Source organism: Epinephelus fuscoguttatus, linkage group LG8, assembly GCF_011397635.1.
Source record: "Epinephelus fuscoguttatus linkage group LG8, E.fuscoguttatus.final_Chr_v1".
NCBI lineage: Eukaryota > Metazoa > Chordata > Actinopteri > Perciformes > Serranidae > Epinephelus > Epinephelus fuscoguttatus.
In genome coordinates, this window is record NC_064759.1 from 18,600,505 (window position 1) to 18,623,760 (window position 23,256).

Here is a 23,256-nt window from a genome sequence, read left to right on the forward strand (position 1 = left end):
TTCTCAAGATAAGCTAACAGCTGATTAGCCATTACCTTCTCCAGCACTTTTGATAGAAATGACAATTTAGAAATAGGCCGAAAATTGGAGAGGACAGAGGGGTCAAGATTGGGTTTTTTGAGAAGCGGCTGCACTGTAGCTCGCTTCAGCGGAGCTGGAAAACACCCCGAAACAAAACAAGCATGGACCAACATTAAGACAAAAGAACCAGTGGAGTTAAAAACCTTCTTGAAAAGGGAGGGGATGCTGTCTGCTGGACAGTCAACATTTGATGGCCCACTTTATTTGGGTGGATTCCGTCGTGACTGAGCAGAGGCCTTCGATTCCAGAAAAGATTAAGATTGTTAATAAAAGTCACATCATGGGCCCTGCAGGCGGACAGAAGCCTGTAATGAAGGGAGAGGACTCTACTGAAAAGGACGTCGCCGCGAGAGAGCGGTGCAGTGGGGCCGGAGATGAAGATGGATTTGCCAGATTGTTTTAAAAAGTTTAGAAGGTGGATAAAATCGACCTTGGTCACTTCAGACTGTTGGCGAGCAGTGTCATTAATGCCCACATGGATGATGAGCCTTTTTATGGAGGTCGGGAGTGATGGCAGAATATTCTGGATTTTTTTTAGGATGACGGGGACAGTGGCACCAGGAAAACAGAGTGGTAGCATTAAAAAACCGAACACTCCTAATTATTGAATCACCAATTATCAGTGTGGTGGGAGGAAAGAGTGGACAGCGAGATGAAGGCTTCGTGCTACCAGAAGGAGACGGCGCCCTCTCAGCAGTCGCAGAGCGGGGCGAATTCACCTGTTGAGGTAAGCAGGCTGGACAGGCGGTTGCTGTGGTGATGTGGAGCGGTCCGACACCGGGGGCTGTATTATATGTAATTATTATAATAATTATTATATATAATGCCGTAGAATATAACAATTATTATATATAATATGACAACTAATTATTATATATAATTATTATATATAACAACTATTCAAGGGCTCTGCTGTACACCTGCCAAGTAGTTCCGGTGAAACTGCCTGTTAACCGTTCAAAATTAATGCGCTGGCTGCATAATAGTATCAGCCTGTATCTAATTTAAGTAATGGCCGCAGTTAAAGCCTCTGTTTATAATTAATTTGCACTGAGTGTTGTCTTCAGCGCCTTATCTTCTGAACACCACGGGAGGGAGACTGGACCACACGCTACAGGTACTACACTGCCCCCATGACCTCAAGCAATCATTTCTCACCCCACTCGCTCGACAGTAACGTAACACGGGAGGTGTTCGTTTGTGATAAGCATGTAGTGGAGGTCTTGGGGACGATGACATATCTGGATAGCTAGCTAGTCTTACCGTTCAACTTACTGTAAAGTTATATTTATTGTTTGTCAACCGTACGCAACGCAAATGACTTTGAATATAGCTAGCATAAAGTTAGCTTTCTGGCTATTAGCGGTTAAAGGGTTCTATTGCATCAGCAGGGCGGACTAGCAATAAATTACCCCCCGTTGCTACGTCGTATCTAAGGTTCGTCCTATTTACTGGAGTAACGTTAATAACGTTTTCATTGCATAAGAACCTTACGGGGCGGTAGGCCTAGGTAAACCCTCAGGTATTACTCAGGTGGGAAACCGAGTTGTGTCTTGTGGAAAAACTTTACATTTTGATTGCAAAAATCATAAAATATGAATAAATACTATAACTTTTTATTTCTTTGATAAGTGATCATGGTATTAGGGAGAAAATGCCCGTTGAGGTGTCCATTATCACTTTTTAATGGCCGTCACAGAGGCAACCGTCCTTAATGTCGGCTATTAAAAAGAGGTAATCCTTGCTTATTTTATTTAATCTTAATCTAGAACAATTCGATATTAGGTCTCGTAGGTATAATGTGTCTATTGCTTTCTTAAAAAGCATACAGAGACTAAAATCAAAATCAAAACAACAAGGCTATTTATAATAAAATAGCCTATCTATAGACCTATCTAAATAAAAAGTAGATAGGTCTACATGTTTAAATAAAAAGAAAACCGTAATACTTGTACATGGTGGAAATAAATATTAATGGCATTATATTTTGAGACCCATTCAATCGTTCGTAAACCCATATGGTAGCAAAGCCAACTCAAAGAATAACTAATGCAAAACAAACCTTCCATCTTGGTCAAAACACCTGAAATTTTCAGACTTTTTGCATTTGTGTAACAGTTTTCATTTAAACCATATTAATTAAGGTTTGGGATTTTTTGCATTCACATGAATGAATGTAATATTTACCAAAGTTTACGATAAGCAACCAAGTCAGATATTTCTTTGGAGAGGTTAACTTTGTAAATTAGAATTTCGTATGCATCAAATGGTGTGATCTTTTCTATTTTAATAGGCTACTGAGCCAGTTATTCATGTTTTGCCAAAATTGTAATGTGAATGACTTGAATAAAAAAGATGTTCAGTAGTTTTAGGTTCTTTAAGACAAATACAACAGGGGTCATCCTCAAATTCAAATCTCCTTTTCAGTGTTTTGCCAGCTGGATAATATCTTTTAATAATTTTAGAGTGTACTTCTTTGGCCTTTGGAGAAATTGGCCAGTTTACATATTTTGAATATCTATCTGTCATGAAACAGAGAGGACCCACACGCAGACTCACAAGGCAGAGGCAGGAATAAGGCAAAAACTGAGATTTTACTGAGTTTTTTCAGTAGAGAAAAGTACAGTCCATTGCAAGAGTCAAAACCAAAAATCCAAGTTATCAAGCAGAGGTACAGAGGCGTCAGGCAAAAACACAAACCAGGTAAACAGGCACAGGTCATTAATCCATAAAGTAACACAAGGAAACAGGCGGGATACGAGGCAGGCATAAGCACCAACAACGATCTGGCAAACAACAGGGGAAAACTGACTGGTATAAATACTGAGGGGATAATGAGAAGATAAGGAACAGGTGTGTAGTGGCTGAGCAGGCTGGTCACTGATTGGCAGACAGTCAATGCAGGGGGAAGGCAAATGGGTGTGGACAGAGTACTGGCGGGAAAAAACTGGCAGGGCTGACTGGAGGATGAGCAGAGGGGTGTGAGCAGGAGGAGCAGCAGGAGGGTGGGGCTAAGAAGCTCCAGCAGAGTCCATGACACTATCCATGATTGCTAAATTATTATCACTTATTCTGATGTTTGTGTCTTTTGCATAGTCATAAAGAATTTACATTTGAGATTTTAACTAATAGTTTTGTTGTTACACTTCCTGTCACTGGTAAGTATTTGGCCAGTTCATATTTATGGCATGACGGACATGTCTGTACATGTGAGTGAGAGAGGGTGCTTTGTATTAAGAGCACCAGAGGAGGTGGAATTGCTTTACATATTAAGTTGAATTCCCTGTAAGAACACTGTAAATTAAACTTTACCTAAAGGAGTTAAATTTTAAGAAGCTGCCACAGTCATCCATCAGGTCTGTAACAGCTATTTTTTAATTGTCATACCAATTTTTATTGAAGTTTTCTTATTCATTGTAATTGCTCTGTTATTCCACAAGGTGGAGCCATGTAAAGTAAAATTATTATCATCCTCATCATCATTGTAAACAACATCCTCCAACAATACAGAATTTGTCTGTGAAACTTTGACAACTTGGAGAGCAATTTTGTCATTTTGAAGACACAACAAAATTTCAACCCTCCAATGTTCTTTAAATGTTTCTGGGGATTTGAACCCATATTGACTCTGTTTGTGACACAAAGGCTTTTATCCATTTTATTTTGAACACTCCTACCCTTGATCCAAAGTCAAGAGATTTTAGACCTCCCTTAATACATTCTTTGACCAGTTGTGATTTACTAATATGGTACGTTCGTTTCCTGTATGGTACTGTATACTACTTCAGCACCACAGACAGTGTCATGGATTATTCAATACACAGCACAGTTAGGCTACGGACATTTCAGGGATATTATCAATGTTTTTGGATGCTTATTCGTCCCGCAAATTGCCCACTGATCAGATACATTTCTAATCAGAGCACTCACATAAAAATGTATCACTTGCTGAGTGCTTTTTGAGCTGAACTTCTGAAAGATTTTCTAATAAAATCCACATGGGGGGAGCTTATAAATAGTTGTTTCTACATGTCTCTCCCTGCGGATTTTGTTAAAAACCTTCTTAGCGTAGGCCTACATGCTTATCACAATATCATCCACTCAATCTCAATTACAGCAAAAGCTCCCCATGTCTCAACCCAAGCTACAGTATACACCTATGTGTTTCCCTATGTTCCTTGTCAGTTTGTCTGAGGTCATTCCTGTGCTCATCCCCGTGTTCTTGGTGTTGCGCCCTGCTCCGTTTCCTGCCTGGTGTCTTGTGTTCTGTTTGTTTGTTTTTTTTTTAGTTTTGGTTCTTTTGTCATTTGGACTTTCTGCTGTCTGTCTGTTCTGGATGTTTTTCTGGATGTCTGCATTTGGGTACTTCCTGAACTGACTCCTGACAGTACTGACAGACAAAGAACAAAGGTCCTCCATTTAGTCGTTCTCCTACACTGTTTCCTCATTTGAACATTAGTTTCTCATTAAAACAATATGCTATCATGTTATAATTTGAAATAGTTCACGTTATAACAAAATAAAAGTATATTGGAACAAGAAAAGTTTCTTGTAATAACGTGATAAGTGTGTATGACGTGATAACATGAAAATATCTTGTAGAAACTTGAAAAACATCTTAACAAGAAACATGTAATGTTATTGCATTATACTTATACTATACTTGTTTTTTTTCTCCGATGTGGCAGCAATATGCTTCCATACATCTGAGATGAGCCAGTCCTGCACAATGCGTAACAGTTAGATTTGTGTCTGACTTCATCCCGACATGCTCTGACATCATGCACAAGTGGACAACGATAACCTCACCAGTTTGAGGCGGCCCCAGTTTTTACAGTCAGGTGCTGCAGTTGCTCTCCACCGAATGCAGGACCGACAGCATTACGGGAAATGCCTGGCTCTCACCTAATCTATCAGATGTTGATTTAGCAATATGACATCTGATATAAACAAGTAGTTTTTGTTGAATTGGAGAGAGCTTGATTTTAACCGTCTGGTATAAAGGTTTATTCTGTTAACATAATACATGTTGTGTGACTTATGGTGACTCTTAGTAGTCAGAGAGATTTACTACATTCAAATTAAGATAAAATAAGATAATCCAATATTCGCCCCACAGCGGGCAAATTTGCAACATTACAGCAGCAAAGGGATAGTGCAAACAGGAAGTATCAGTAGCAAAAAATAAAATACAAAGCAATATGTATGTACGTAAAATAAGTAAACTGTACAAAACAAAGAGCAGTTTAACAAGCAAACAGTACAAAAAACACAAAGCAATAATACGGAAGCATCAAAAATAAGCAGAGTATAATAGAGACAGACTGAATGGCTGATTTGATTTCACATTATTGACCGATGGAAATATAGATGTTGCACAGTTTAACAATACTGATATTGCACCCGAGTGACTGATTGTAAGCAGTAAAAAATAGAAGCAAGCTATAATCATAAATAGATTAGCTGAATGGCAGAATTTACATTATTGCACATATAAAGTGTAGACTACAGAGCATAAACCGTAGTTAGTATGTAAACCATTGCTAGCAAGTCTGTTAACACTGGACTGTTTTAATTATTAAGTATTCAGCAACAGCAAGACTTGTGGTATTGGGATGTTAGAATTCTGAAAACAGCTGTACAGATGTGAAGCCCTGACTACATCTAACTATGTCTATCTATCTTTCCTCTGTGTTTAACTGTTGGTTTAATGTTCTTAATGTATGTATGTGGTCTATTTGAGGGTGACAGGTCTGCTCAGTTGATTTATGTACAACAGCAAACTGATATGAAGCTGATGTATACCATGAGAGTTCATGTAAAATGGAGGTTCAAACATCAACAGAAAGCACAGATCGTCTTTTTAGGATTTTAATGGGCTACTCTTTCATAATTAAAACATTTGGAGACTGGAACAAACTGATACATGGGCCTGATAACATTTTTATAAATCGGAATCACATCAAACAGGATGTGAGCGTTTCGGCTTCTGGAAACTGATTTGACCGTGTGTTTTTGTCACCGCCCCTTGATGCCGCAGCCTTATCCCGTCCACTGTTCAGACGAGATGCAGTTCATCTCCAACAAGCCTGAAGTCCCCTTCAGTTGCGTTCAGAGTTTTGACTCCAGCGACGCACAGACTCACCTGAGATGGATTCAGCTAAGGCTTTGGTGAATCAGCTGGGCTGGCCTCATATGCTTCACTTGTTTGCTCTAATCTGTCTTGTTGCTGTCGTCTATAAAGTAACCATCTTGTACCTCCAAAGAAGACATGCGCTTCGAGGCACTGAAGATTTTCCAGGACCACTGGCACACTGGCTTTTTGGACATTTTAACGCGGTAATTCATTCACCAATGCTCAGTAATGTGCAACTTTGTGTAACTGTTATATAACAGTAATGATAACTTTATTTTTAAAGCACCTTTCAAAACAAAATTACAAAGCAAACAGTAATAGAATATATTTCAGCACACTATGTTAGATCTATGTAGTCTTTCAATGTTTTTTGTCAGAGTATAAGAGTATTTACTCTTTGTAAAATTATATTTTCACAGGCTGAAATGATTGATATATGGAATTTAGGTGTCTCCCCAGTCTTTATTTCAGCAGTACCTTTCAGCTCAATGTGGTTATCATATGCTCCATGTAGCCTATAGGCTTATGTCAGCTACTGAGTTTGATTCGTTTTGCAGAAAAAAAGTCAATAACAACTTGAGAGTTTTTTTTAAGTTAAATAGATGAACTGTGCACTTTGAAAATATTCCCAGGGGTTAAAATGTTGGCCTTTTTAAAGTTCACGCGTTTCTTACATGGCATATTGAGTTAGCTTTACAGTCTGCATCTCTTAACAGATTTAAAATTCACTGAGTGACTTTACAATGGGCCTTATTTATTGAGGAAAAGCCTTTGCCCTTGAGTCAAAAATTGACTTACATGCTGACCTTGAATGAAATCTGAGGAACTGTCAGATCAGTCCACTTTGATGTTGAAAGTGATGTCTCTTTTGGGTTCCATTGATGCTTCTAGCACTTTATCAAAGTTTAAGCCAATTGGAGCCGTAGTCATTCTGCATTTTCTAAGTGCTGTACAGTGAAAACAAATAATAAAACAAATACTAATGATCTAGTGATCTCTACTTTTACTTAACTAGATGATTTAAGTAATACTGCACTCGTGCAGTTAGTAAACATCAGTTCAGTTGATAACAAATTGTCTTCCCCAGCTACAGGAATGAAACATGGTTGACCTCACCATGTTTTAATTAATTTCAGCTTAAACGAAATGAGACAGAATTGGTCCAGTTTGTGGAATGGGGGAGGCAGTACTCTGACGCGTTCCCAGTGTGGTTTGGTCCCTTTGTTTGTTTCCTTAACATTCATCATCCAGACTATGTGAAAACCACAATGGCAACAACAGGTGTGTGAGCAATTGTAGTCAAATTAGTGCTTTTTATAATCTCTTGCAGGAACATTGGCTCCATTTTTACGACCACAAGTCAATGTAACAGATTCTTTTTTTTTGTTTGTTTCAAAACAGAGCAAAAAACTGATCTGATATATAGGTTTATGACGTCTTGGATTGGTAAGACTGATTTGTCCTTCTCCTACACCATATTTTGTCTTATTACAGAGATGGTTTACTGACTGACACACATATTGTCTGTCTTCAGGTGAAGGTTTATTGGTGTCAAAGGGTCAAAAGTGGTTTCGGAACAGAAGGCTCTTGACCCCAGGTTTCCATTATGATGTTTTGAAACCATACACTAACCTGATGGCAGACTCTGCTCAAACAATGTTGGTATGTATATGACAGTTTAGACATGTGAATCACAATTACAGTGAGTAATCAAAGACCATAATGGTGAAGTAATGTTAAGAACAAAAAGGCTTTTGGGCTGTCTAGATGACAAATGTTGTGTCAAAGTTGATTGAGTTTTTCCATCTCCTGCAGAGATGTCACCTCTGTTCTCTCTGTTGTCAGGACAAATGGAAAAGTTATGCAAACACTGGCGAGTCCTTTGAATTGTTCGAACATGTGAGCCTTATGACACTGGACACCATCTTAAAGTGTGCTTTCAGCTACAGCAGCAACTGCCAGAATGAGAGGTGAGTCCACACAGTTTTTTTCAGATCTGTGTTTTTTAGTAGTTTAAAGCTTCAGCTGTCTGAATTATGAGTGTGGGAAACTAAGTTTTCAATGTTTGCCTGTGTTCTCATTTCAGTGGAAGTAATGCATACATCAAGGCAGTTTATGAGCTCAGTGATCTGGTTAACCTGCGTGGAAGGATGTTTCCATACCACAATGACCTGATTTTCTACCTTAGCCCACATGGTTTCAGATACAGAAAAGCATGCAGAGTGGCTCATGATCATACAGGTAAGATCTTCACACGTACTTTGATTAATGACAATATGAAACTATTGCTACTATCAGTTAAACTGAATTTGATCAGTGTGCATTATACACTAAACAATGGGTATGGTTGATCTTATCTTTTGAAGAGGCGGTCATAAGAAAGAGGAAAGAAGAACTAAAGGAGGAGAAGGAGCTGGAACACATACAGACCAAAAGAAACTTGGACTTTCTGGACATCCTTCTCTTCGCAAGAGTATGTTGTGTGATTTCAGATTCAGTTTACTGATTTATGGAGTTAGACATTCTCACTTTTGTTCATTGTTGTGACAGTGATAACAAGTCACAAACATTTAAGGCCCGGGCACACCAAACCAACAACAAACTTGGCCGAGTGCTGTGTTGTGTTCTGTCACCTGTGTCTCAGCCAGAAAGTTGCACCTGAACAAACTGCAGAGACTACAGCCAACAGCCAACTAGGGCATTGGTTCTGCACCTGCGTAAGAGATAATAGCTCTTCAAAGCAGCATGCAGTGGTGGTCTGTATTCATCATTCGAAAAGGGAAACCAGAAGACTGTCAGGATGGATTCAAGAAGCTAATTAGCCAGTTAGTATATTAACAACACAACGTAATGTTAAAAAACACAAAGGACATTTACTGAGCGCAAGCTGATTATAACATAAGCTATCGCGAATCGTTTCTGCTAAAGAGCTCAATGATTAAGAAAAATAATCTCACTTTGTGGGGGACACACTGCAAAAACCAGAGTGACAGACACTTACCGACGGCCCAACATTGACCAAAGGCCGGCCATTGCGTTTAGTGTGCTAGGGCCTTTCGGTGAATCGACTGCAGTTGTGTACAAACTGTCAAAACGTAAAGTGAAAAAGTCCTTTATAGAAAAAATAACTTAAAAGTAGCAAGAATAACAGTAATAAGACATTTAAAGCATAAACAGCCTTCAAGTAGCAGCAGTCAAACAGCAAACAGATATACAGCCATCAAGGCATTCAGCACTTTGAGTTCAAAGTAACTGTGCAGCCAGGGTTTAAAACAGCACACTATACATATGACAATAAGGACAACCACACAAACATGTATGATAAAGACAGTAAATACAATGATGTTATAAACGTCTATATAAAAAAAAGATTAAAAGGAGATAATTTGGCGTAATGTCCAAGAGACACTCTTGAGCAGCAACCTTCTTTTTATATAAATAAGACAATACAGGAAAATGTTGGCTACAAAGCTTCTGCTTTCTGCAAACATCCTTATGATTCATGTAGTGTTCCACCAGCTTGATATTCTTTTGTTAAATATCATTCACTGTGGAGGTAGAATAAGACTTCAACGACCTAAGATGAACTTGTCTTAAGGTGCAACATTAACTAGAGAAGTGCCTTTAGCACCATGACCTTCAGTCATTCCAGGCTATCAGTAGACTGACCATAGGCATGTTTCCATCTACATGTTGGTAAACTTTCAGAAACTGTAACTTATTTCCATCAACTATTGTTCTGCAGTTATTCATAGTAAGACACAATAAGTTACCCAATAACATCTGTGTAACTCAGGTGTTGGTCATTACTGATTCCTACACAAAAATACATAATGATAAGTTAATGAATCTCCTCTGTTCAGACACACTTGAGTGCCGAACTTCACCTTTGACTTGGTGAGGGAGTGGACCTGCTATGTCCAGAACTTCCAATACTCAACACTTACCTGACAGCCATTGGACCCCATTTAAATTATCCACAGTGCATGGTCTAAAGTGCATGGCGCAAGTGCATTCAGATTGCATCCAGCTCCACTCTTGCTAGGTAAAAGGCACATAATCTGGGCACAAAGTAAGGTGCAAGGGGCCAAGGGGTTGTGTTTAATCTCTTAGTTAATCATAGGTTTGGGGTAACATGATTTCAACCAATCAGTGTCATCTCCAATTCCCTGCAGGTGTTCCTGCACCTGGTGCACTGCTATTTGCAGAGTAATGCAGTCAGAGCAGTAATGTTACTGTAGCAGATAGATTTAAGCAATAAAACTCAAAACTGTAGTTATAAACTTGACAAACAGAACCAAACTTTAAGCTTCTGAAATAATCAATGAAGTCACACTGCTCCACGCAGTGCCTCTCTTAATGGGGAGTTGGAAAGCAGCTCTGCAGCTCCACCCTCTGTTATGTTTAGACTTTAGTGAATGTAATTAATATTTCCCTGATTAATGATGTATCATTTCACCTACCCTCAACTTATCCGTGCACCCCTATGTGTGTAACAAGCAGAGTTTACTCTTATTTTGAACCAGCCTATGTAGACGCATTTTACTATCTGAATAATGTCCCCTTTAAATAGCAGGAAAATACTGCACCATTCTGAATTAGGGCCGTTTCATAGTCGATGCAAAGACACGCATACGCGAATGCATTGGGACGCATCGAGACGCATTGGCCGCCATGATGCGTGCTTGTGTCTCAAAATGTGTTGTCCATTTTTCGATATGCAGCAATGCGTGTAATACCATGTGTTGCCAGTGGGGGTGATAATGCAAGTGTCGTACTTGCAATCAACCACTTTATATTATTCACAGAAGAAGCAGGTATGAAATATGGCGGGTGAGGGGCAAAAACTTTGCAAACTCATACGGGCACAACCCCATTTATGTGACAGTTCTGGTGCCCTGCACTCAAATAAAATAGCAGTACTTGCTAGCTACAACAGTACTAGCTGGCCGTAATGTACCGGTGACTCTGCTACCCCCTATTGCGCAAGCGATGTATTGCATTTCAAGTGTTGCCTGTGTCGCTTGCATTCAATGTGTTGACTATGAAAGGAAGTGTGTTGCTCACGTTGCTGCGTTGACTATGAAACGGCCCTTAAGACCAGGTTTTGTTGGTCAATAGGGCAATCACTTTCTGCTGCCTCAAAATAGCAAAATGCCAACAATGTGCCTGACCTCGCCTAAATGTAAGACCTATGGGCCCATGAGTTCACAAATGGGCACAAGTACACGCTGGCTGTGAAAATGTCAATTAGCAATGACAGTGTGCCAGGTCTAAGATGGGCCCCAACATCTTTTATCTTTTTTTTTTTTTTTTTTGCTATTTTATTATAGTTTTATTGTACAGTAACATAAGTGCTTTACAAACACACAAGAGAGTGACTGTTCCTATTAGTTTTTTGCTTTTTTCTATTTATGTCTTATTTATCATCTTCAGGATGAGAACCAGCAGGGTTTATCAGATGATGACATACAAGCAGAAGTGGACACCTTCATGTTTGAGGGCCATGACACCACAGCCAGTGGCCTGTCTTTCATCCTCCACTGTCTGGCCTGCCACCCAGAACACCAGAAGATGTGCAGGGAGGAGATCATTCAAGCCTTGGATGGCAAGGACACCATGGAGTGGTAATTTACCTGTTGAAACCCAAGGTGCAATGCAAGTCAGTGTCGCTCTGTATCACAACAGCTGGATTAGGGATTAACTTTAAGCTTGCCCCTTTTTTCCCTGAGAATATTTACAAGTAATTTGGATTTGTCTTGTTTTAAGGGAGGATCTCAGTAAAATTCCATACACTACAATGTGCATAAAAGAATGCCTTCGCCTTTACCCTCCTGTACCGATAATATCCAGACTGACCACGAAAGCAGTGACCTTTCCTGATGGAAGGACTTTACCAAAAGGTTTGTTCTTAATGTTTTTGGAAAGTTCATTTAGATAAGACAGTACGGAAGTGTATTGCATTCACTTGACAAATTAAAAAAAGCCCTGTTTTTCGTGGTAATTTTTTCTGTTTTTCGGAGTAATTTTTTTTCCTGAACGAGGAGACGAGATACTTCAAAATCTTGCAAGGAGGTCCCACCTGGCACCTGCATGCAAGTGACCCCTGCAATCATGGTGGCTCCTGCTCATGGGTGTATTTTGCATCCTGCTCCTAGACTGTTTCAACTACGGGATAAATAAGGGTAAGGCACGTAATTAGTTCAGGAAAAAAAAAATTCCCCTGAAAAACAGAAAAAAATTACTCAGAAAAACAGAAAAAAAAATACTCAGAAAAACAGGGCTTTTTTTATTTGTCAAGTGAATGCAATACGCTTGCATAAGACAGCATACTGTTGACTATATAATAAATTTTACCCCATAGATAGATAGGTAGATAGATTTGGAGATGCAGAGATTAAAGTAGTTGGACAGATATTTGGAGACTTCATTATAAAAAAAATGTAAGTGAAAGTCCCAACTGGATTTTTATGACCCTTTTATTGATAGGAAGCCAGTTCAGTTGTAAAAAATGAGCTAACTCAAGATGGGTACAAGGAGGGAACTTTAACCCAACCCTGATTAACTTGTTTTGAATGACTAGGGAGATTCTTTACCAGACTGTGTGCAACCAATGTGAAGTAAGAATTCAAACACTCAAAGCCAGGTTGATCCGGCCTAAGTTTTGTTTTACCAAGTCAGTCCTGCACAACACATACAAACCCTTTAACCTACATGGTTTTAATGGTAGTAGTATCTTTACAATACTGTGTCACATACTGACGTTTATTAAATGTTGGTCTGTTTCTATGTATCCACCTTGTTGTACAGTCACTGCACAATTCAGATCCATATACATTTTTTTTCTCTCATTTTTAGGTTCCAGTATTTTAATACATGTGTTTGGGATTCACAGAAATGCAACTGTCTGGGAAAACCCTGATGTAAGTCAAGATGTTTTTATTCAAAGCAGATGTTTTTGATATGAAAGCTCACCTGTCACCCACTCACTACATGGCGTACATGATTAATAGAATCAAAGATTAACCTTCCTCAGGTACAGCAACATGTTCCTGGGTCAGTGTCGGTGCATGTTCAACGATGCAAAAGTAGTCAGAAACCAAAAGATCCTATTAAACATTGGGGTCTTAAGAAAATGTGGGATTTACTGGCATTTGTTTTTTCTATCTTGTGTTAACACAGGTCTTTGACCCACTGCGTTTCCTACCAGAGAATGCTTCTAAGAGGTCGCCTCATGCATTCATTCCCTTCTCTGCAGGGCCAAGGTTTGTCCTCACCTGACATCGTGTGACTGGCTCACTAAGATCTAGAGAGGGAGGTTCAAAGTCTACAGCTACTCACCATCAATAGCAAACCTACCAATTTGAGTTGCATCAGCAGAGTGGTGCTGTACCTGTAGGCTTATCTGCCTGTGCTTGTTGACTTTGGGGAGGTAATCAAGAGTTTGGTTGTGATATTAGTTTAATCAGCATCTACATGGCCCTGAAGCCACGCCCACGCTGCTGTCATCATTTTTATGATGTCGTCATTCCAAAAAAAAATCCTTGCATAAAATCCTCAATTAGAATTAAGTAATTAATTGGATTAAATTAACTTCACTTTTGCACTGGAATCTAATTCTACAAATAATATAATAGTAATAATATTAGTGTAGCCTAATCTTTAGCTGCAAAAGGATTCCAAGTTTAAACTTAATGATGAATGGAGCTTCAGACCATTTGGTACAGACCTAGTTACTGCAGGATTATCACTGTATCTTTTTGTCCAACTTAATGTCAGTCCACATTCAGCAACAATAATAATTATGGTACTGACTGTTGATTTGATTTTTTTAATCATAAAACAACCCTTGTTTTTTCCTTCTGAGTTTAGACAATGAGATATCGCAACTCTAACATGCTGCTGTCTTCTAATTTTATTGCTTAAAAGCATTGTCTTAATCATCATATACCTCACACACTTTTGCTGTTTTCCTCCCTCAGAAATTGCATCGGGCAGAACTTTGCCATGAATGAGCTGAAAGTGGCGACAGCCCTGACACTGAGGAGGTACCAGCTGATCGAGGACCCCACTCAGAAACCCAAGATAATACCAAGAATGGTGCTTCGCTCACTCAATGGCATCTACATCAAAATCAAATCTGTAGACCCACAAGAGTAAAGGGAAATTTCTGTAGGAAATGCTATAAATCTGGAAAATACATTAATCAGTAAAATAACTTTGTGAAGAGTTAAAATATTTTCATTTCTAATGTCCTAAAAAAAAACCTTAACACTATAAAATCTCATACAGGTAATTAAGAAAAGATCAACTGTGCAGTGTTTTATTTAGTGGCTGAATATGTTTTTGGAGAAATGAGTTGCTAAAAATAAGTTGTACTTGTATTTTAGGATCATTTTGTCCCTTCAGGGTTCCAAATCTGTCTGTGGGTCGTAACGAGGAGAGACCTGTGATTAAATGGGGTGAAAGTATTGGAGGTAATAAGCCATGATTGTTGCAGCTTTTAATTTATCTACTTATAATATTGCCTTCTTTCTGATCCCACCCAATGTCCAAGTGCGCCACAGGTGCACCAAGGGAGCCTGATTGTGGCATTACCAAAGGTGTATTTGGCACACTCGACACATTTGGCAGCATGCATTTGACTGTGATCTGGCCACACCACTTGGTTGTCTTCTGGTGCGCACAGAAAGTGGAGGAGACACTGACCCCCTTTTCTGGCCCCAGTGGTGATATTATGGATATCTACACTGGATGTTGTCCACCACTCAGCCCTGAGGTTCCTAGCACCCATCACTGTCACCTTTACCAAAAGATTGGCTGGACACATTTGGCTGTGAGGCAGGAACAGCATTGGTATTTGTTCATTTATAAAGCTTTTTTTTTTAAACTCTTTATTTATAGATCATTTTCCTCTTTTAGTACAGGAAGGTAAAACAAAAGACAAATACAAAACATTGAACAATTACCCATATTCAAGGTCCGGGGGTGATCAGTAAATCCAAAAGACAAAGTATCATACCCAGTACATGCATAGTCTCACTCATTAGCCCAATAGGCTTGCCATTTCTGCCATCATTTTTCCCTTAGATCTTTTTGGAGTCTGAGTAAGTCATTTGCTCTAGTACATGTAAATGTTTTACGATATTAACAAAAGAATCTGTAGTGGGGGTGTTTTTCTGGAGCCAGCATTTTGTGATGGCTTTTTTACTTGCAGCCAGCAAGACCCTAAGTAGGTACACATCAGCTTTACTCAACCCATCTGGCATATTCCCAAGACAGAGAGTTGTGGATGATACATTCATATTAAAACATAGAACCTTTGAAATAATTTTTTGCCACTTCCCTCCAGAAAAACTGGATGGAGGGGCAAGACCAAATTTATAAAGCTTTGATATATTTCATTTCTTTTAACTCCGGCCTCCCATAATCTTGATACTCATTCACAGAGTAGGTTGTTGCTTCACACTGCCGAAATCGGAACTTAACAGAAGAATGTCATTCTCTTACAGTGCTCCTTATACATGGAATAATCTGCAAAAGACCTTAGACTTGGACACTGCCACCCTTAGGCTGATTAAATGCCTTATTTCTGACCTTGTTTTAATTAAGTGTCAATGTTTTCAACTATACATCTACACCTTAACATATTTATCACCCTGCATTTCTACTTTGAGCAATTATTTATTGTTTTGAATGATTTCATTTCTGTTTTAGCTGGTATGCACGATGGTTCTTTGTTTGCTTAGTGATTGTTTTTAATGTCTTTGTTAATGCTCAGCATCACTGAAAATGAGGGTCTCCCTCAATTGATTTCCCGAGTCATAAATAAAGGTTTGAATGCATTTTTTCAACCCCCTACTCAAATCCTATACTGAATACTTAACACACTATCATCCACCATGAACCCAAGCATGAAGACCTTAATCAAATCACATAAATAGTATACTGTTCTAAATAGAAATTTATTGTAAGCAAAGTTTCTTGTTGTGACATGTTAAGTTTGTATGACGTGATAACTTGATGGTATCTTGTTGTAACAAAAACCTTTCAAGCTTTCATTACCTGATACTGATCCTTTCCTTTTTTCCCCTGGTGTGGCAGCAACATGGTTCCATACAATACAATACAATGGGGTCTAAACACACTGGATCACCTTTAGTGTCAGTGAATGCCGTTTGCCTATAAACCATCGAATTACTTTCCTTCAGAGGATGTTTAATTAGATATAAATTTGGAATACAGGCAGTTACTATCTGAGCAAATGCAATGCGACATTATTTAATTACAGCTGAAAACAATGCAGAGAGTTATGAGTCAAAAGTAATTCATTTTTTATTTACAGTCATATGATTACAAAATCCACACACCCACAAGGACAAAAAGTCACCAGCACATTTTGTAAAAGTGAAACACCTCGTCTTATGCGGAATTCTGATCTCTGAGCTTTCACTTACTTAAAGATCCCATGAAATGGCTGCTTAAATTTCCAAGAAAACAGCTCATCTTTAGTGGTAACCTCACGCTGTACCGAAGTACAACTTACTACTAACTAGTAGCTTCTTTGTTTACAGTAGGACTGATACCTTACAGTCTAATGTCCTGCCTACAGGCTCCACCAAAAGGGTGTACAAAGAGGCATCTTGGTGGCATTGTGGTTAAGATGCATACTGTATACTGTGACCACAATATTCATTTTCATTCATTCATTCATTCATTTCCTGTCACCTCTCTACCTGTGAATAAAAGCAAATATGCACCTTAAAAATTAAGAATACCATTTCATGGGATCTTTCCATTTGCAGTACACTGTATAAACCAATTACATAGTGTACCTGTTCATTACATGTTTGACACGGCTAACTATGATTTTATGCTGCTGTTCAAAAACACAGTTCCTATGTCTCAAGTCAGTTCAGGGCAAACTAAATATAAACAGTATACTGTATAAACTGCACTGTGCTCTGCTGCATGTGAATTAATGTTAACACACTAGATGACCATTAAAACATACTAAATCTTTTCTGTTTTACTACCTTTTTAATGTTGCAGCGAAGTTGGTATTTGTTCCTGTGCTGCCATACGAATTCTGCTATATTCTGTTACTACTTAACAACAGTTCAATTAACTCCGGACGTAGAAAACAAAAATCCAAAAGAATAATACGAAGCTTGCAGCACCACCTTCACTGGGTGCCACATATAGATTCTGGACAATGTTAAGGCTGGACCGACAGGCCGTAAACAATTATACCTGCAAGTCTGCAGCCAAACCTCACTGAAAACTCTGACCTTTGTGCAGAAGTCACCATCTAGTGGCTTGTTTACACTTCAGTTGATGTCACATTGGTCTAATACACGTAATGGAAATGCTTCACATTATGTCAGTAGGTTTTCAAACGGAAAAGCAGCCCTGTGTTTTGATAGGAACTGACCTTATGTCTGGATTCTGAGACTTACCTGACTGCTCACAATAATATATTTTATATAAAAAGTACTTTTTTGCCATTTCTTTAACAGAATTATCAAAACACTTAAGGAGTGAAAAAAAAAAATGTTGAAACGTGTTTAGTTTAAAAAAAAAAAAAAAAAAAAAATCTGACATCACATCCAAAACATCAAAAACATAACTCATGACCCGTCATATCCATGTAGCCTGTCATTCACAGACAAATGTATGTAACTGCCACTGTGACGCTCAAATGTCTGTTGGCAATCAACAAGCTTCTGCTGTCTGCTGGCCAACTTATCAAAAGACTAGGCAATGTGTAAATGATATCTTGTGACAGACCACATGGAAACGCGGTGCCTTTTTAGGATGGTGATGAGTAACACAACCAAAAAAAAAAAAAAAGACTGAGAAGTGAACGACTCCACCTCTGCCAGGTCACAGTCCCTGATGTATCTGCTGGTAACCTGAGAGTCAGCAGCTTTATCAAACTGGTTAGATGAGTAGTGACGGGGTGGGTTTCTTGCCCGGCCAAGCTTCTTTGGCATACTTCTTCTTGCGTGGCTCGTTGTGGGTCTCTGGTAGATAAGGGGCTGTGACAGGGGTAGGGTTGAGTGTGACAGGGGGCTGGGGAGCCTCTGGGGCCAGGTCCACCTCTGGTGCTGGATTGGGGAAGGGCAGAGGAAGCCCTCCCTGCATGGCAGCACCTCCTGGAGCTCCTGTTGGCTGGTTCTCATGACTGGTGGGAGGCAAGTCCCCGTAAAGACCGCCGCCCAAGCTGTAGCCGTGGATGCGTTTCGAGGTCAGGTCTTCAAGACCCAGAGTGTTTTGGCTATCTGATCTGCGTTTCTGCAGCAGGAATGATAGAGTGATAGTGTCATAATTCTTACTGTAAAAGTTGATACTGGCATATTGTCATTTAAATAAGACAAATAACGAAAACACAAACGTCTCCATCATAAGACCATGGTCTGTTGATAATTCCTGAACTGCAGTTTATTTACACAGGTTAGGCACAACAGACTGATTAAAATGCACATGTAAAGGAACACTGTAGTGAGGCTCAAGCACTTATGCAAGCACTTAAGCACATATGCTTAAATTTGGTATTCTGTACAACGTATAGTGTGGTCAGATATCCACAGCGATTCACTCTATGGCATTAGTTATAACATCATAACTTTTTTGCAGACACAGTCCTAATCTGCACTTGGAGCCAGCCAGTTAGTTGAATAATAATTACCATGACAACTTTGGATTCCCATAATTAAATGAACATGATCGACTGCAATAATGACATTTAAAATGGGTGCTTCGCTCATAGAAAACTCTGCTGCAAATCAAATCAGGTGCTTCAAAACCAACAGCCAGCGTCCACTTTTGAAGAGCTGTCATGCCGCTATGCACACACCCTGCAGTAGCAACCTATGAAAAACATTCCTGAATTCTGCAACTGCAGACGGCTAAATGAAATCCAACCGTCATCATCTGCTGTTTGGACACTTGAGAAAACAAATCATATGCAAAAAGTGCATGTGACTTGTGTCCCCATTAAAAGCAGCACAACTTGTTAAACCACCTAAAAAAAAACACCACAATCTGCAGTACGATGACTCCATGAAGGCCAAGAAGAATAATGTCGCTTATGTTCCCATATCGTTACCATTAATCCCCACCACCACTGTAAAAATAAATAAATAAATAAATAAATGCAGGGGGATGCGTATCCATGGAAGAGGGACTGAATTTAGGTGACGAAGAACTGTGTTTTAGTCTTAGTTTGATGCAAAGATTTTTTTAATTTGTAGCAATGTGGAACAAAGTAAAAGCAGTGATCTGTTGATTCAACTGTGGGTAAAATGTTTTGGTACAATTTTATTTATATTTTGTTTCTATGTGATGCACTCAGAGTAAGGACCACTCTTATTTGTTGCAAATATTAGTGCATTAGCAGGAATGTAACATGGAAGTAAAAGTGCCATTCTGTTTATTTAAATGTGAAAGTGGATTCATAACACAAGACAAAACCAGAGCATCATTGCGAAATGTAACGTGACCTAATAATGGTTTTATCTCCATTATCTTGTGTTCAAAGTCGATTAAAAGTCGATTTATTGCCCAGCTCTAACACGTAACTCCTGACATTACACATTTTCTAAGTTGAAGGTCACAAACATACACATAACCCACTGCAAACCATCAGTATGTTATAAATAACTATGAGAACCCTACTCATCTTTTTTTGGAAAAAATCAGAATCACACATCTAACTAAAATGGAAGAGACTTTTTGTGTCTGTCTGTCCTACGAATTTCAAGACAATCAGCCTATTGTTGTCACATGTATCCTTTGTATTGCTGAGGACCCAGTGTAGTATAGTGTTGAGTACCAGCTCTTGAGATCTACAAAACATATTTATTAGTAGTGTGTTACTACTACCAGCGGTACACACTGTGTAGTGTATTGAGAAGGGACCCTTGTTAACTGTTAAACCGCCAAACGGCATGCTGGGTACAGCTTGCCTTTCTGCTGAAATATACAAAGTGAATCAGAAGTTCTTAAATAACAAAACCAAAGCTTACCTTGATGGGGATGACAGCAGTCTGGACCATGTTTCTAAAGCGTCCCACTGAGGGGTCTATATCCTCTGTAAGAGTTTAAAGACAAGTGTTACAATCTGTTGCAGAGTGCAGTTCCTCTCTTGAAAAACAGAAACTCAAATATCTGTTTGGCAATATAGCTTGGTTATATATTTAAAAACATGACCCCAAAATCCTCTAATTTCCTTCTCAGTTGCATGCAGTGAAACTTTAACACAAGACTCTACAATTTCACAACACTATTAAGAAAGGAGTTTAATCCACCACAAAACATAGTCTGGTCTGGCATTGTCATTACAAGCAACAGAATTGTTTAAACATGCAGTTGTTGAAAGTATAACTGAGTTTTTGTGTTTCTTTCAGCACCGCCTTCACTTTGATTTGTACCTGGGTTAATGATGGAATCCTCTTCATTGAAGGTAACTCTGGAGTTCCTCCGTTTCCTCTTAGGCCTCTGGATTTCAAGATTACCCTCCTCGATGGTCAGTAGGGAGATGCGTTTGTTGTGAGCTGTGTTGAACTCTGTCAGGTTCTGGCAGGATACAGGCAGATAAAGAAAAATGTGTGTAATGTAGCTGCACTGATAAAGATATTACTACTTTACAACATGACATTATACCAGACTGAGCAATAGACATAAACAGATCAATCTCGAGATTTTAGTTTTTGTGTTAACACTGATCATACAATCTATGATCTCTGAGGATTAAAACAAAATGCATAATATTACACTTCATAAAGATAACTATAGAAAAGAAAAGCATGAAAATACATTTTAAACATTGATGTGCATCTATAAAACTGCACTTTGTGGGCAAAAAGATGATAATCAGGAAACAAGAAAGCCATTTTTTTCTGTTATGTAGTTTGTGCTTAAGAGCATGAGAATATAGTTATTATTGAGAACCTAAATGTACCTCCAGCTCTGTCTCTTCTTCTGGAAGCCCAAGCAGTCCTTTCAGCTCCTCGTCCTCTCCTGTCTTACTGTCTCCTGTGCCGGCCGTGCCTTGGGTTTGGGGTTTCTCTCTGATGGTGTATGTCCTTGTTGAGGCCCCAAAAGATATTGTAGAGTCTATGGGTACTTGCTGAGGCTTGTGTGCCTCCAGACGGATGTGTCCAAGGAAAGTACCGTGAGCTAAAACGATGACAATGAATAGGAAAGTGGCATATGTTAACTGTGAAACTGTGGCCTGTTGAACTGAATCAAATGTGATTCAGCACTGAAATATCCATTAACGTTTTGGTAGCCTATTAGAATAATAAAATCAAATACTACTACTTGACTAGATACATGTTGCTGCAAAAAATGACTTAAGTGAGGTGAATAGACTGAAAACTTTATCTTATTAGATAAAAACAGATGTTGCAGAACATCTGAAATCGCAATAATATTGTATTGTGACGTAAGTATTATAATAATAGTAGTTTTTATCCTGTGTATGTCAAACCATGCCAGATACTGGTTATAGATACAGCCTAAAATGAGTAAACGAGATGTGATTGTGAATGGTGTCTTACTGCTGTTGAGGTCTATGAGAAAGACCCTTTTCAGGTGTTTGTGGTAGACCAGGGCAGCGTGGACACGTGAGCATGACTGATGGTCGATGGTGAAGTCACACCAGTCTGGGTTCCTCCCAAACAAGTAGTACTTCTTTTCATCTATGATCAGTTTCTATAAGGAGAGACAGTTTCAGTGAATCATGGTCATTCAAACACTCTTCCAGAGAGATCCATTAACAGTCTGTTATGTCTCTGTGCCTCTGAGCCATAACTTAACAGTGTTGCTTCCCACTGAAAAGCTTAAATCTCAGGGCTGTTGCTGCTCTCGCACCGTTTGAAGCCGTGCAGCCATAGACAGTCCCAGTGTGCATCACAGCTGGGACAAAGTGGACTGTCAGGCTCGTATCTGGTGCATTCAACTAAGGGAGTTCCCACAGTTATCTATGCATGCTTTGACACTAGTGCACAATAACGTTGAGATGATGTAAAGAGTAAAAATGGCCCAGTTTCCGGTTACCTCCATCAGTTTGTCTCCCTTCATCACGTCCAGATGCAGCCCCTGGGGCGGCTTGCCTGCCCTGAGAGACATCAGTTGGTGACCGTTTACAACATTTATACAGACTACATACCACGAGTTTATGCACAATTGATCATTACAAGCGATAACTGAATAGCTTCGCTTTGTTCTTTTGTTATGCTTCAAGGTAAATTCACAAAAACAGGTGCTTGTACCTGTACAGTAAGCTAATGGGAACGTTAACATCGGTCATCATCTAGCTAACGTTCTTGGAACAGCAACGCTATCAAAGAGCAAAGCAAAGGCTATATAATAAAATGCCTTATCTATATCACGAAACCTCTTCTAATCACAACTATCACTTTTGAAATTAAAAATACGAAGCACCATCCTGAAAACACACTTTAAAATAAACATCATCCAACGCCATTACTAATTTAATAGCGGCGTTAACGAGTTAGCTTGCTAGCTTGCATGGTTGCTAACGCTAGCTTACAGAAACTACAATCTTCTCTCTCTCAGTAAAAGATGAGGGATATGAGTGCTGTGCTTATATTCATCTGATATTGCATCACAGACAACCGGTTACAACTTTAGCATGTGCATATGCTCACCATGATGGACAATCAAAAGGAGGAGCACTTTCTTTGCTTGTTTTAGTCGCCATCTTGCCTCATCTTCTCATGGCCGAGCTGCATGATGGGTAACCGTCACTCTGGGTTACTGGGAGTTGTAGTCCAAACACATAGCTTCCAAATTTAACCACCAAGTCAAGTTAGTAAAATACATAATGTGCCTAATAAAACTGAAAGTGGCCAAGAGTATCATGATCATACTGTGCTAGCATCACTGAGGGTAATTACAGTAGAGAACAACTTTGAGTTTCCTCAACAACCACTAGAGGTCCTCAGAGCCCAGATTTATTACTCAAAATAGCTGTGTGCTGCAGAACCAATGGTTGTCAAGTGTGTCTT

At 39.1% G+C, this 23,256-nt stretch overlaps 2 protein-coding genes across 3 annotated transcripts; one reads left to right on the top strand and one right to left on the bottom strand.

Moving 5' to 3' along the window:
* Positions 1-6,136: 6,136 nt before the first annotated feature.
* Positions 6,137-15,108, top strand: LOC125893579 (cytochrome P450 4B1-like). Of its 2 annotated transcripts, none has more exons than XM_049584331.1 (12): positions 6,137-6,420; positions 7,354-7,498; positions 7,619-7,663; positions 7,752-7,879; positions 8,063-8,187; positions 8,304-8,458; positions 8,584-8,690; positions 11,654-11,844; positions 11,987-12,120; positions 13,113-13,140; positions 13,400-13,482; positions 14,200-14,363. In XM_049584331.1, exons 1-12 carry the CDS (start codon positions 6,232-6,234, stop codon positions 14,226-14,228), a joined length of 1,359 nt encoding a protein of 452 aa, XP_049440288.1. In that variant the 5' UTR covers positions 6,137-6,231; the 3' UTR covers positions 14,229-14,363. The 2 variants fall into 2 exon arrangements, with proteins under 2 accessions (XP_049440288.1, XP_049440287.1); XM_049584330.1 differs by having other exon boundaries at positions 6,138-6,420; positions 13,076-13,140; positions 14,200-15,108.
* Positions 15,109-16,534: 1,426 nt separating this feature from the next.
* Positions 16,535-22,979, bottom strand: ppp1r8b (protein phosphatase 1, regulatory subunit 8b). Its single transcript, XM_049584334.1, has 7 exons — positions 22,897-22,979; positions 22,283-22,343; positions 21,784-21,937; positions 21,183-21,400; positions 20,653-20,797; positions 20,248-20,312; positions 16,535-18,514 (listed from the first exon to the last, which is right to left on the bottom strand). The coding sequence occupies exons 1-7, from the start codon at positions 22,947-22,949 to the stop codon at positions 18,161-18,163; spliced, it is 1,050 nt and encodes a 349-aa protein (XP_049440291.1). The 5' UTR covers positions 22,950-22,979; the 3' UTR covers positions 16,535-18,160.
* Positions 22,980-23,256: the final 277 nt, after the last annotated feature.

Coding starts and splice junctions, on each gene's coding strand:
- LOC125893579 (XM_049584330.1), top strand. CDS start 6,232: ATGGATTCAGCTAAGGCTTTGGTGAATCAGCTGGGCTGGCCTCATATG. Junction 7,664..7,751: donor GTTTATGACGTCTTGGATTG/GTAAGACTGATT, acceptor GTCTGTCTTCAG/GTGAAGGTTTATTGGTGTCA. Junction 11,845..11,986: donor GGCAAGGACACCATGGAGTG/GTAATTTACCTG, acceptor TCTTGTTTTAAG/GGAGGATCTCAGTAAAATTC.
- ppp1r8b (XM_049584334.1), bottom strand. CDS start 22,949: ATGGCGACTAAAACAAGCAAAGAAAGTGCTCCTCCTTTTGATTGTCCA. Junction 21,938..22,282: donor AGGGAGACAAACTGATGGAG/GTAACCGGAAAC, acceptor CTCTCCTTATAG/AAACTGATCATAGATGAAAA. Junction 20,313..20,652: donor GGATTCCATCATTAACCCAG/GTACAAATCAAA, acceptor AAACTCTTACAG/AGGATATAGACCCCTCAGTG.